At 38.0% G+C, this 15,149-nt stretch overlaps 1 protein-coding gene across 5 annotated transcripts in view; it reads left to right on the forward strand.

The window, feature by feature from the left end:
* The window catches only part of METTL6 (methyltransferase 6, tRNA N3-cytidine), an 18,313-nt gene extending 3,863 nt beyond the window's left edge, over positions 1 to 14,450 (forward strand). For 3 of the 5 annotated variants that reach the window (XM_074575153.1, XM_074575151.1, XM_074575152.1), the window contains exons 3-7: positions 348 to 482; positions 1,677 to 1,847; positions 3,402 to 3,543; positions 6,238 to 6,375; positions 13,280 to 14,450. In XM_074575153.1, coding sequence (XP_074431254.1) covers positions 348 to 482; positions 1,677 to 1,847; positions 3,402 to 3,543; positions 6,238 to 6,375; positions 13,280 to 13,314 — 621 coding nt within the window. In that variant the 3' untranslated portion in view covers positions 13,315 to 14,450. Of the gene's footprint in view, positions 1 to 347; positions 483 to 1,676; positions 1,848 to 3,401; positions 3,544 to 6,237; positions 6,743 to 13,279 lie in introns of those variants that run through there. The other 2 variants (XM_074575154.1, XM_074575155.1) reach the window with 1 other exon arrangement.
* The last annotated feature ends 699 nt before the right edge of the window (positions 14,451 to 15,149 follow it).

The raw sequence follows: 15,149 nt of genomic DNA on the forward strand, positions 1-15,149 counted from the left end.
GTAGGGGGAGAACTTTGTAGAGTGGGGTTGATGGTTGGACTCGATGATCCCAAGGGTCTTTTCCAACCTAAATGATTCTATGAAAGACAAGACAGAAATGGTACAACAATGTGTTAATTACTTAAGGGGTAGATGACTAAAGAAATATTAATATATTCTAAAAAGATACGTCATTTTGCAGAAATCAAGATTTCTGTTTTGTAGTGTCAGATTATCCAATGCTTGCCAGTTTTTGAATCAATAGCAATTAAAATTGATTATAGCAAAATGCTCATTGAACAGTGTCTCTGCTCATATCATGAGGAAACAAAAATGATGTGCTTTATCTTTGATTTCTTCCTTCCCAGTTTACAGATCAGAAACTGACCATTCTGGAAGCAGGCTGTGGGGTTGGGAACTGCTTGTTTCCACTCTTAGAAGAAGATCTGAATGTTTTTGCCTATGCTTGTGATTTCTCTCCTAGAGCTGTTGAGTATGTGAAGGTTGGTGTGATATTTGGAACTTCTTTTAGAGTGTCTTTAGAAGCTTCTCTTGCCTTCCTTTTTGTAAGAAGGGTAGAATAGCTTTTGCAAAAAAATGAAGACTGACATTTCAGATGCAAGAAGCCAAATCATTGCTCAAGTCCTAGTTTTTCAGCGTTGAATTGTAGTATTATGGTAATATACGTATATTACTTTACTTGTATGATTTGTGAAGACTGTTTTTTGGGAGGACTACTGTGTCTCTGCTGACTGTGCAGTACAAGCAAAATTTGTTTGGGGTGGAAGCTTGCCCTTGATATTTGTGAGGAAGAGGGAGTCCTGTGAAGAATCTTGAAAACAGGGCCATGAAAGTTATTGTTAGGGAAATTTGTAGCCTAATTAGAAATAGGTATGTTTATGCTTATTCCTAGGTAAGTGGTCCAAAGTTAAGTCTTCCAGCAAAGCTGGTGAGGGCTTTGGGCTTTAAAAGTCTCCTTGTTTATTAAGTTTGTAATCACAGGTAAATTTATATATATCTGTTATTTGAAAGCATTCTCTTGTGGGACACTTGTGACCGAGAACCACAAGACACATACTGCATATCTCATGGGAAAGATGGGAAGAAATATGTGTGGCAAACAGGAGAGGACAGCAGCTCCCTGGGATGGCACAGCAGCACTGCAAGATGATGTTGGGCTGAGCGTGTACTGTGGGTTTTGGATGACTTAGTGGTGTCTGCCTCCACAGCTCTTGCTGAACATGTTTCTTGCCAGGGCCAGGTTTCCTTTTACTCATCAAAACTGTGGGTAGAACAGCCCAGCTGCAGGTTATGTGACATGAACCCGAGCTACTCACAGTTCACTTAAATCTTAAGAGCTGTGTACTTTGATCACCTTGTAATACAGAATTACTTTAAATAATATTTCTGTATTTTTAAAGAGTAGAAGCAGCAGTAAAACAGATGTTTTCTGAAGTGTCTTAATGCACATTCCTTCTCAAATTCTTGAGAACAGACTGTTCTACAGTAGTTGTAGTTTCACTATTGTAGTATGCAGCAAAGAAATTCTGATTGCGTTAGTCACCTGTTGGAAGTTAATGTTCTTTTGCCACCATGTTTTGTGTTGCTCTACTGATTAGTTTCACAAGTTTTTTACTTTTTTGAAATAACAAATGCTGATAATTTTCAGTGAAAGCATACTCTTTTCATTTCCCTAGCAAAATCCCTTGTACAGTACTGAAAGATGTAAAGTGTTCCAGTGTGATCTTACCAAAGATGATCTTCTAGAAAATATACCAGCAGATTCTGTGGATGTTGTCACACTTATATTTGTGCTTTCTGCCATTCATCCTGACAAAATGCATCTTGTCTTGAAGAATATTTACAAGGTAAAACCAACTGATTTTACAGCCTTTAAAGCACTTTCCTTCTTTTTAGCTTGAAAGCACAATTATTTTTTTCTGAGAAAATAACCCCTCTCGTAATGGTGATTTTTAATACTGTATTCCATGGATGTATTTAATTAGCTCACCTAGTATACAGGACTAAAATATGTTTTACAATGTTTTTTTTTTTCCTTTCTTGGTATTGTGAGGTTGTTTGGATTCTGGCCTAATGCATGCCAACAATATAACAAAACGGTATTTTGAACTGTGACTTGGGCTCCTAGGTTGTATGCTACAAATAATGTTTATGGATTGCAGACATTTCTGCGTTGATAAGGTGTGAATGACAGTGAACCAAAATTGACTTCCAAAAGATACACTGACTTGCAGTTAGGATGTTATTGTTATTATCAAACACGCTTGGTTGGGGCTCATTTAGAAGTGGGATCTTCAGCGATCAACGTTAATCTAGAGAGACTCATCTCCCTGGGCTGCCTTTGTTAGTTGATAGACTAGGATAGGCCCATCCAGAGAGGGGGTTTAAACAATCTGAACTGTGATTGTTCTGAATTTCCCTGAGGTGTCATATATTGACTGAAGAGGGAAATAGTCAATGTATTTTTTATTTATGCATGTGTGTGTATTTGGGGTTTTATATTATCAGATATCCTGTTTGTGTTATCATCTTTTCAGTACTTTGAAAAGGGAACATTTTTGGTATATCTCCAGCTGTTTTCCAAAGTCAGTATTGGTTCTTAGCTCATGCACATGAAAAGGCTAATTATTGTTTTCTCTGTGGAGATGCCTGGCTCGTTTAACTTGCTTGTAGGTTTGTGCACAAATTTGCAGGTGGCAAGTACTCCTTTTCTCCTCTAACAAATACAGCTGGTATTTGATGAGGTAGGAAAGTTGCCTGCATCAAATGTCTAAAGTCAGCATGACCAATGACAATGTATTTCTAAATTTTAAACTCTTTATGGCTTGATTTCCTTTTCAAAGAGCAATTAAAAAAAACCCAAACAAACCCAAACCCGCAAACCATTTTCCTAAAATTATTCCTTTTTCATTTCTTATTATATCACAACATTTTTCTTTCTCACATGAAAAAAGAAATGTCATGGTATTCTAAGAAAAAGAAATGTCATGGTTAATCACTAAGCAAAATCAGGTGCTAGACTGTATACTACCCAACAAAGAAAATGCCCTCTTAGGACTTAATTTTTATTGTTAAACTATATATTTTCTTAGTTGCTCTGTATTTGAAGAATTTTGCAAAAAGCTTATTTAGCTGATCAGCACCCAAACATGTATCTTAAAACTATTTGTAGTCCACTGTTCATGGGGAAGAATTTTTCAGAGTGGACAGTCCGGTTTATATACAACTTTTTTGTTGCACAGGGAATGAATTAAATACACATATATATCACTTCTGTATTGAATATGTTAGGATACCTTGTCTTAGTTATATGCGTATGTGTCTGTATATGTATACAAATAAATATATATATATGGCTAAATCCATTTACCTTATTAAAGCATATATGTATTATGTGACAGGTATTAAAACCAGGCAAGTGTGTCTTGTTCAGAGACTATGGACTGTATGATCATGCAATGCTCAGGTTTAAATCTGGCAGCAAACTTGGAGAAAACTTTTATGTTAGACAAGATGGGACAAGATCGTATTTTTTTACTGAAGGTAAGACATACTGTAGAGCACTTTCTTTTCCATGAATCTTCTGTTTAAACTTGCTTCAGGGAATTGCCAACATGTTCATGGAAGTTTTGTTTTACACAGAGGAACTGTTAAATCGTGGTGTACTTCATTTGCCACCCTTTTTGTTAGGAAGAAGGTATTTAGACTGGCAGGACATTTTGGAGCGCTTTCTTGTTTACAGAGTTCTTCTATGTGCTATAATGTGCCAAGAGCAGCAGCTTCTGAATTTGCTGAATTTCATTCAGATTTGTTATTTTTGGGAAGAAGACCAACGTTCAGTAACAGAATTCATCATCTTCATGAAGCAGCTAAGGAGTTCTCTTGACATCGTTCTTTTTGCAAGGCTATTCCTCGTGTGCAAGGTGAAATCTACTGAAGAAGTCAATGACTTCTAAAGCAGAACCATGACTACAGTGCTGAGAAGCTTGTGTACAAATCCTGCTGACATAGCGCTGAGTAGCTGTGGTCACTCTGTCTTCTGTTTTTTAATAGAGATGTTGCAAAAAACATTTCCATGTGATACAGTATTTAAACAGTTTTTTGTTCAGTGCTCTTAATGTTTTAGGGAAGGAAGGTAATTATTGCAGTATACTGGTGGAGAATTTGAAGCACAGAGATGTGAAGGAATTTGCTTAGCCTCTCACAATGAGTTGGGATTATAGCTCGTCCTCTAACTCCCAATTTCTCATGCTAAACTTTAGTGAACCCGTTACTTCTCCCTATCAAGTATAGGGCATTGTGTAATAAGAGTTGTGTGTTTAGTTCTGTCGGGATCTTTGTTCTTAGTCTAAAGCAAAATACAGCCACTGAAGAGACCGATTTGGAGCCAAGTAAATGTTATATTTTATGACATAATGTATTGCCTAATTGGTTCTGATATATAAAAAACATTAATCTTGTCTGAGCTCCCTCTGTTCTTTATAGGACAATGATGAAATCTAACATAATGCAGGTTGTGCTACAGCTTCATTGAAGCATTTCTAGAGCTGTTATTTATTCAGTGATTTTTGGTTCTGTTTAAACAATTAGCTCTTAGAAAGAGAATGGATGCTAAATGGAAAAAATAAGAGACTGACCTAGCTGTGGAATTTTAAATCCCATTTTTCTTGTGTGTTAGAATTGTTTCTGAATGAGAAATTCCTTGCTAGTATGCATGTTTGCTTTGGGGGAAGAACTGAGGTAGGGAGGAGGAAAAGGAAGGAAGGGAAAAAGAGAGAATTTGTCTTGTATTTCTCATGTTAGCAATTGTTTTGCCTTGTTCTGGTCTGTGACTGTCCCATGGACCACCTCTGCTCCCATTTTTAATCATTATGATCTCATTCATCTCACTAATTTTCATATAAATATTGCTTAATGCTTGAGAATTCTTTTGTTGCTAGAAACATGACTGCCATCATTTCCACACAGTTTGCAACCCATACTATTTTTTCTTTTTTTTTTTAGCACTACACTGGTACACCGAGTAATTGGTGCATGGGAGGATTTGAATGATACTTACTTATAATATGTCTGGCCTCAGATAACAACACTGAGCTGCTTCTGTGGAAAAAAATATCCATTCATACACTGTTTGAAATAATATTAAATTTGTGGAGGAATGCATGGTTTTAATTTTCTGTTATGAAATAAGTAAACTTCCTCAACAATGAGATTTCAATAGGTCCACAATTAAGTACTGTTTATTTATATTATATTACATTGATATGTGTCCCCCATTTTACATGAACACACTATGTCTACAACCAGTGCACGTGGCTTCACGATGGGCTTAGGTTGCTGTAAGCCTGTCCTACCACCAAAGTGGGTGGTCTCATCTTCCTTCCTCAGCCCCGCCTCTTCTAGTGCTGGGGTTCCTGTACCCACAGGATCAGCCGTTTCATCACGCAGATCCCCCTGGGCAGTGAAAAAATGGCATGTCTTTGTTTTCTATCAAGTAGCACAAGTTTAGAATGGCGTAAATTTATTGTGAAATTACCACATGAGTAAACGAAACAAGGTGCAGTAAAGGAAAAGTGATGATTTTTAATTAACATGACAAGTCAGTAGCGTGAGCACCCTTCTCTGCTGCATAGGTCACCCTGTTTGTGAGGTACTTCTGCCTTCCCTAAGGGAGATACGCTTTTGAGTAGGATTCTTTTGTTTATGGAAAATACTTTCAGTTTGACTTAGTGGAGGCTTGGTACCACCATATGCACTTGGCTGTTTTATCCGTTTTTCAGTTGAGCAATGGCATGTGAATGTCTGGTAGTGTAGGGTGGTATTCTTCCTCAAGCAGAGATGTGTCTACAAGGCTGGATTACCTTTGAAATACTTGAAATAAGTGATGTATTCAGCTAGCGAAGGTCAGCTGCACAAAGTGAAAATGCACTGGTGTCAGTCACAAGGAGAATGACAAGGCTCAATAAAAATAAGACATGTGTCAAGTTTTGGAAACTAAACTGAGTGACTAGCTTAAGCCGCAGTTTTGCAAGCTGTTTTGCTTAGATTGATATTTCTAAAGGAGACCTGTATTGATTTTTGTTCAGCAATCCGCCTGCATAGAACAGCTTGAAATCTGAAGGCCTGTGTGATTTTCATGCTGTAAAACATAAGAACATATGCTTATATAAATGCTGACTAGTGTTTTAAAAATAGTTTAAACATAATATTTAATCTTTTTTTTTAATTCTCTTCCAGAGTTCTTGTCTCAGCTTTTCAAGGCTGAGGGATATGAGCAAGTGGTCAATGAATATGTGCAGCGAGAAACTGTGAATAGGAAAGAAGACTTGCGTGTTCCAAGAGTTTTTCTTCAAAGCAAATTTCAAAAGCCTTTCAGTAAGACATAAGTTCTTGCTGATTAGCAACAGCATTGCTTGTTTGAAATGGAAGCTAGCATGTAGTTTTTCCTTGTATATGCTCATCTTTCTGGTAAACCAGAAATGACTGCATCCAGTACCTCTGGTGGGTTTTCATCCTCAGATATGAAATATGAATGCTATTTCTAACTCAAATTTAAGATGGTTTAGTGATGCAGGCAACCTGTTGAGTATCTATATTCCTGCTTCTAAAGTAAATCCTGTGCAGTATTGTTGGAGGATCAGGTAAAGCACACTAAATATGGTTCATTTTAAGCAATAGTTTTCATTAGTTATTATCATAATTGTTATTTCTGTTTTTATTAAAACTAATTTTTAAATAAGTATCCTGTGTTTCCTGTCACTTATGGGTTTTGTGCCCTGTTAAAGTTACAGTGTTTCATCTGCTTTCAGTACTCCTAGGACTTCTGAGTATAATTTCTCTGATACAGGAATGAAACAGACTCAGTGAGTGGTATAACGTAAGTGGCTTTGATATTTTAATAATGGTTCTGTTTTTAATGTGCTCAGCATTTAGGTATGTAAACAAATGTTTATATTCTAAATAAGATCCTAATTTATCTGATTTCATGCTTAAAGAGAATTGTTAGAGGATCAGGTTGTCTTCATTTCTAATTAATTTCAGAGGTTCTTCATTTGATGAGCAGAAATAGTTGAGGTTTTGCAAGTCAGTTTCTCATTCGGAACTGAAATCAGTGAGTCAGAAGTACTTTCTTTTATATCAAGTGTAGTCAGCTGCTGCTTTCCTGGGCAGAGGTCTTAATTCTTTTCCAACACTCTCAGGAACGCTGTTGGTCTTTGCTGTTCCTATCACTAAAAGCCACTGTATTAATGCTACGGCTCATAGCAAGCCACAGACTTGACTGCTTGAAGGAACTTCATTCTTTCCCTTTAACAGCCCTGGCACTTTGCACTACAGAACCTCTTCTTTGTTCTTGGATGACATAATCTCAAAAACATGTCTGGATCTTAAACCTGCATTTTGAACAGCTGCTCTGCAGCAGAGGAAACTCAGAAGTATTGGTGACTTGTGCAATGGGCTGTGCTGATCTTGTGTAATGTAGGCAAGGTGCAACAAGGGAAATTCCAATGAAATAGTGGAACCTCCATCCTTGGAAATACCTGTAAATGGACTGGGCAAGGCCTTGAGCAACTTGTGGCTTTATTTCAGAGTGTCCCTATTCTGAGTAGGGATTCCATCTCTTGCAATATATATTTGTATGTGATTGATTGATTGACTCAGGCTGTCATTCCACTGGGCTTATGTGTTGGTAGATGACCCACTCATACACATCTGACTTGGACCAGAGGTGAGTATTTGCCTCTATTTGTGACGAACTAGCCGTAAGGTGTGATAATGATTTAATGATTTCTTTTTTTTTCCAGTGCACTTAACACTGGCTGTGTGTGCGTGGAGGGAGAGAAGTAGTAACTTTTCCAGCGTAAAGCCTAATGCTACAAAGTTAACCAGTCAGAATTTTTTGAGCAAATTGGAGCGGCCAGTGGTCTTATTCAGTTGATACGTTTCTAAATAAATTTGCAGCAGATCATCGCTTTGCATCAGGGCACCACAGCTTTTTTTGGTCTGATACCATGAGCCCCAAAGCTGGATTTATTGTGTCATCCAACTTTGGTCTCAGAGGAAAAAGAGATTAAACCACACTATTCTCCTAATGACTCTTTGAGGAGGGTTATTACATGACATCTCCTTTTTTTATGGGGAGTATCATCCTGGGGATTTATGCACTGCTGACCCCTGGTGCGCAACCCATTAGCACTTTCTGCCATACTAGCGATAAATATCTAGTAGTATTTACAGTAAATGAAAAAATATGTTAAAAAGGATATAACAATGATAGCGTTATTATAATCTGTGCAATCATAATTTTGTGGCTTCCCTCAGCAAATGTTCATCTTTAGTACAGCAGTTCTGCAATGACTGCATGTAGTCTGAGCTCTGTTGACTTTCAGTGGGATTTGAACCCTGTAACACCAAGTGACTTATAAGACTGAATGTATGGTCGTTTTAGAGTATACATCATGTAAATGAGGCTGAAGGATGGCTCCTCATCACTTTGGCATATGATTGTCAGCATATGCAAATGCATGTGCACTGAAGTGAGCATCCCAGAAAGGAAATGAAATGCAGCAATTGTTAAAAATATTAATTGGAAGGTTTGAGTCAACCCAATACACAGCTGCAGACAGCCATTGGCTTCCTTTTTACACTGAACTAGCTATTGCCTGAACAATAACACACCTTTTTGTGGCTGTAGCTTCAGTGTTTCTGTGTGTTTCTGCTTGAGGAACTACTGTCACTTTTTATGTAGCAACACATTAAATGGAGAGTAGTAGTTCTAATTTATTTGTTTCTCATTCAGTCTCATTTCCAGTCAGACCTGGAAAATAAAGTAGCATGCGTTAGCGCCCCTGACAGAAAGGCCTTCAGCTATAGTTGCCATAAAGCAGAGATTATTTTCAGGTGAATGGTCAGAAAGCTTTATTTGGTCTCTATGCCTCTGCTTCTGTAAACTCTAAATCATTACAAGTTTTTGTAACTGTGGTAAAGTTTGAGGAAGTTGAGTCAGCTTTAAGAAATCCTGGCCTCATCATGTGAGATGCAATAAGTGATGGTATGCATGTGGCTATTGTAGTGCTGAGTAAAGTGGGTATATTTCCCCCCCGCAACCCTTCAGCCTTTCCAAGCTTGTGTAAGCTCACCAGAGGTGGCACATGCCAAGGATACTCCTATCTAGTATCCTTGCTTGAAGAACTGTCCTTGGGGAGATGTGTTAACCAGGGTAAATAATGTCAAAAAGACTTGGAAAAAATATACATGCACTGAATCATGCTCACCTTGCACAAACAAGCTACTATGCCGTGATTGTAATAAACATCTTGATTATTCTTTGTTTTAATGGAGGCTGCTGAGACCGACTCAGTTGTCTGTAGAAGACTTTCCTTTTGTTTCCCTTAACCTGAACTAGCTGCCCTATCTGGCAAGCATAAGTAGTAAGTTACTTCATGCTATCACTTTGTTCTGAGCAATATTTAGAATAGAAGCAAATTATTAAGAAAACCCAATTTATTTATTTTTTAATTTTTTTTTAATGGTTTGGTACACTGTGACTATATTCTCTTATGTTTAATAAAGAACGAACTCTGGTTAAAGCTTTTCCTGTGGTTAGGGAATCCTAAATGTCACTTTACAGTGTGGGATTCTCTGATGTCTCCTACTGGAATTAGACAGCTTATATTAAAGGATCATGTTAATGGGGCAGTGCATCAGTGAGGACATCAGTAAGGTCTGTTTGTTGGCTGTTTTCATCAAATTTACAGAAATATAATGGTTTTGAGCCTTCTGACATCTCGTGTCCTTTACTGTTCTGTCAAATCTGGTTGATATTGTTCAATGTGTTGACAACAGGCTAAGACGAGACAGAAATCCACACATGTATTGTGCATGTACTGTACGCATGGGTAATCATTCTTTCCTTAGGAATATAGGCTACTGAGAAAAATCCACTTGAACTTTAAAGTAGTGATATCACAGCAGGTTTTATGTGGTTCATTTCATAGCTAAAAGGCTATTTCTGTGCATCTTTCAGGTACCTGAAGGTTCCTTGGGTTCCAAAGGCATACTATTTAAGCAGTTAATACAACACTATCCCCATGGTTGATTGTGTATCATTTCTATGTAACAAAGCACTATAAAAACAGGACCTGCAACTGTAGCATGTATAAGCATCAACAGCCAACTGTAAAACATACAGGCTTGGGTGTTATAGGAGGAGACTGGTATATGAAATCTGAAAGGTCATTTATAGGCCTAACTGATGTTCTTTTTTTTTCTTGATTTGTTGTACAGTTTACACATCTGAATATATTGAAAGATACAAATTACCAGTTAGGAAGTGTTTCACTGCAGGAGTTATTTCAAAGATATATGTTATTTGGGGAGCATGTCAGTGTTGAGCATCAGTATGTGAAGGAAAGAAGGTAAGATTATGTTCAAGCTTCTGGGGGAAAAAAATGTTTCCTGAGTTTCACAGGCCAGGGATGACATGCAATTAAAGGAGTTGTTCATCTAAAAGGTGAAATTTTGTGAATGAAGGCCCGTAGCTTCCAAAACTAGACTAATGTTACTAGGCAAGCAGAAGTGTGACATCCAATTGTGTGCAATATTAGTAATACATGTAAGACAATCTGGGAAGCAGCATTTTGTATTGGAAAGATAGTATGAAGATACAGTTAATGAAAATAGGTAAGTCTTTGTTCATGAATTTTTACCTCCCATAGTGTAGCTATGATTAATTTTTCCCTGGTTATGCCTGTTACTATTAGGAAGGATTGTGAGCCATTTCAAACATTTGGGAGCAAACATTTACTAGTTATACGTTCTGCAAAAACATCTGGCCCTTGGGTGCAGTAGGTTCAGGATATGAGTGTGTTTGCACTCTGTATTTGTAATGTGAGTTCATTTATTAGGACAAAGGCAGGTGGTGAGCCTGTGCTGTGGGGAGGCACACAGAGGCATTTCTTGCAAAGATAAAAGATATTAGCCAGGTAAGATGTTCCATTAGAGAACTTTTTTCTCTCCCACTTCCCAGGCTGACATGCACCATTCATTGTGTTTTCTAGCAGGAGAAAATACTGCTGCTGTGAAATCAGGGAAGACAAGGACACAAGGAAAAGAGTGTATGATTTTTTTCCAAATGACTAGTGATTTTGTGTACCTCTACTTAAATGATTGTGGGCTGGGAAAATTTACCCCCTTTTCCGGCAAGTCTTAGATCTCATCCTTGGAAAACTGAGTCGTTTTTGAAGGTCTTTGCCAGAGATACAGGTGTACCCAATGCATGCTTGTAGAATACCTGACGTGAAAGATTTGGAAAGACATCTGTGTGACTGAAAATATAAATCCAGATTTGTTCTTCTCCCTTGACTTGTAAGAAGCTTTATACTTCACCGTCACTTCAGTGTTTTTTCAGAGTTCCCTCGCTGGGGTGTCTGTGCTGTTTTATCCTTGTTTAAGATAGATGTGCTCTGTCAACTCCAGCTCAGGTTTCCAATGCCTGTAGTATCCAGAGAAATTAGAATGGGAATAACTGACGATATTTGTAGGGAAAAGTCAGCAGACAAATCACAGCCTGCCTACTGTCTAGGCTCCACTTAGTATTTTTTAGTTGGCTTCTCTGAACCCTTGGTTTTCTGTAGTAGATTTTGAATAGCAGAGAATGGGGTAATAATATTTTCATGCGTATGGGATTGTTGTGCATGTGCAATCTGGGGATTCTGACGCGCATTTTTTTGTTGTTGGCTTTTTTCCGATTTTGGCTTCAAGCTTTTGTGTGACAGATGACATTTAGTTGGAATTTTTATCATCTAATAGAAGCCTTTTTCTTTTAAATGTACCAGACCTCTTGCTGTGACTCTAAAACCAGAGTATTCAAAAGCAGGATGGAAGGGGATGGAGGGAAGGGACAGTTGTTTTCTGCACAAATAAAACAAATTTTTTGTTCTGTTTGTTTTATTAATAAAGCAAATTTAATATGAATATAAAATACTTTGAAGAACCCGCAAAACCATTACCACCGTTTTTTCTGAATTACCTTCAGAAAGTTCTGAAACCTGAAATGTTGTACAACTACTTAGACTTAGCAGTGACCAGCTGGCTGAGGTACCTAAAACACGCATTTCACATTCAGCGTAAGGGGATGCTCTGTAATGTCCTTTAGGACCTGGCCTCAGGGAACATCATGTTTGTCACTTCTTGTCTGGATGAATGTGGGTCACTTATTGGAAGCTTAATATGCAGAAATAAAAATGAAACTCAGAAGAGGGAAGAACCCACTTTGAAGTAAACTGAAACAATCAAGCTGATACAAAGCCAGAAGGTATTTCAGAAATACTGAAAGAAGTCTTCCTCTGTACAAAATATTAGCCTGCTCTTTTACTCAAACTAAACAAAACTGAACCTTAAAGGAAAATACTACAAACAGACTCTACAACATGAGCCACGTTTATCTCTTAAAGTAGGGCACAGTTGTTCTCAAAAGCCCACTGAAGACAGGGTAAGCTTGTCAACTGGTACTGAGAGCTTTTACCTTGATTCCATAATGCACAGTTTATACTTCATTCATATAAACAACTTCTTATGGGAGCTTTTTGTCACCAATAGTAGATCAGTGAGACAGAATGATTTTGTCGTTATAACAGGTCTTAAGTTGTACTAGTACTTCGGTAATATAAAGGGCTTTTGTGAATGACTGATGAATTGAAGGAGCAAGACTGCTTTGTCAATGCTAGGAGCAACATGGTTTGCTTGTGTGCCAGGCTAGGCTATCGTTTGGCAGGAAATGCAACGTCAGGCAGCATTTCGTAGTACTACAGTAAAAATCCAAAGATTAATATCCTTTAAAAAAAAAACAGCTTTCAGAAATTTAGAGAGAGGAGCTAGAATGTGCCTGGCATGCTCAAAAAGCCTGCAAGTAAAACTAGCTGCAACGGTGGCATGATTTGTTTTTAAATACTAAACAAAAAAAGCTGCAGATGTGCAATGCCGGACTTTGCTGCCGTGACACTCAAATGGTTTTTCAGCACAGATAGCAGTAGTATAACTGTCTGTTACTGTGATGGTACGGTTTTGTTTCATGTACTCTTGTAGAGAGTTGGAAATATGTTCCTGTTGACTACGGTCATAAATAAGAGTAAAGTATGAGTCATAAATATGAGTAAAACATGTGACGCTTGCTTTTGTGGCTTGATTTGACATTTCATGGAGCCTTTCACATTGCATATTCTTACTTTAACTAAGTTTTTATTGCTATTGATTTTTATGGTGGATGTGTTGAATATTACAGGAGGTGGAAAGGAATATAAAGTGCTGAAAAGGTAGATTGTACAGAACTACAGAAGAGTGTCTGAAACCAGGGTGAATGGAGCCCAAATGTCAAGTTTAAGGTGTGGCATCTTCCAAAGAGGATTCTTCTGAAGAAATCCCTTGAAAAATGTTCACTGCATGCTTGTTGTGGCAACATCTGGAGACCCGTGAATGGGACAGCGTTGTTCTGAGTGCTGTAGACACAGAGAGTAAGAGACAATCCCTGTCCTAAAAATTGTAACCATTCAATTATGCAAGATGGGTAAGAAGAGGAAGAAAGGACATTATCCCGTTTGTCACAAGACATAGAGACTAATATTTTTCCCTACTTCAAATTTAAATTACTGTGAAAAAGGAACTGAAGAAATTGTTTCCCATATCATGGTTCAGTACTGAAGTAACAAGACATCTTGCTGCAGCGCAGATCCTCTGTTAATGAGAGATGCTAGCTCTGATGAAGAAAAACATGGTTCCTGAATGTCGTCACTGCAATTTGAAAGACAAGTATACCATTCCCAACCCTCCTGTTGGTTTCCTGGGTGATTTCAAGTCTCGCCTTTCACTTTCTGCCCAGTAGGGAGGAGAGAATGAGCTTGGAGAGAAAAAAGGTACACAGGAAACCAGTAGCTGCTTTCGGTATGAGTTCTAAGTCTTCCTATTTTTTTCTCCTGCCACAACCATCAAGTTTTTCAAAGTCCAGCAGATGAAGAGGTAACCACAATGCATCCTTGAAAAGGAAAGTATTGGGTAAAATGGCAACACTGGAAAGTAACTTTCCCAGGTTGGAAATGGACGTGGTAAAAGGCTGCTGTCAATGGGAAGACTTCATCTGACTTCCTTAAGAGCTGCTGCAACTTCTAGATGGCAAAATGAATCACACTTTAGGATGGCAGATCTAATGCATCCCTCCCCTTTCTGACCCTTGGTGTTGGGAAAAGAGGATCCACTGAGACAGTCAATCCTGATCATAAAAAATGATGAAATAGGCACTCAAGATCCATGAGATTAGGGGGGTGGGGAGAGAAAAAGATGTAAAAGTGCCTTGATGAGGGATACAAAGTAAATATTTTTGTTTTAAACAGAAGTGCTTTGGTTACAATTGCATGGTGCCAGAAGCAGACACTATAATAAAAATGGTAGTATGTTATGAGAAGTGGCAGTGCTGCTCTTTGGCTGAACTCTTCTGTCTTTTGCCTCTCTTGCCCGATCTCTCCTGTCTTTCCAGTTTGTTCCTGGTCAGAACAAAGCAAATCCAACCCTCAAGGAGTCTGTAGGGAGGTTGGAGAGTTGGTGATCCCTGTGTTTGTCAGCCTGCTGGATTTATAGCATAAATCACTTTATATTCAATAATTTTAGTGCAGCCTTTTCTTCCACTGCTGTTTGAAGCCTGGGCGCAGAAGAAACGTAGGTTTTAAAAAAGAAACTGATCTAAAAAAGGAAGGAAAGTTTGTCAGTGTTGGTTAGCAAAGTCTGTGGCTGACAATGTGTATTTCTTGAGTAAGGGTAACATTAGGTATCGTTTGCAATTCAGTGAAAAAGAAGGAATAGCTTCTGTTACCATCAGCTGTACTGTAAAACAACTTTATTCTCTCTAGACTGGCTCTACTTTGTCAAGCCCTTATCTAGCCTGGTTGGAGGCTTAGTCTCATGTTTTATGCCTGAATGTGGAGCTCTTTTAATTAAGTTGTTGTGCAAAAGTTGGATATTTTTTTTCCTCTATCCTGCTGCATAGGTACAGTTTGACTAAAAAGGGTGAAGGAAGGGTGTTTGGGATTTTGTTCACAAGATGGCACTAGCCACTAACCAGTGTTACCTTCCTTTTAATCCTAGCACTGAATTGTCTAAATCTT

Source organism: Larus michahellis, chromosome 2, assembly GCF_964199755.1.
Source record: "Larus michahellis chromosome 2, bLarMic1.1, whole genome shotgun sequence".
In the NCBI taxonomy this organism is placed as follows: domain Eukaryota; kingdom Metazoa; phylum Chordata; class Aves; order Charadriiformes; family Laridae; genus Larus; species Larus michahellis.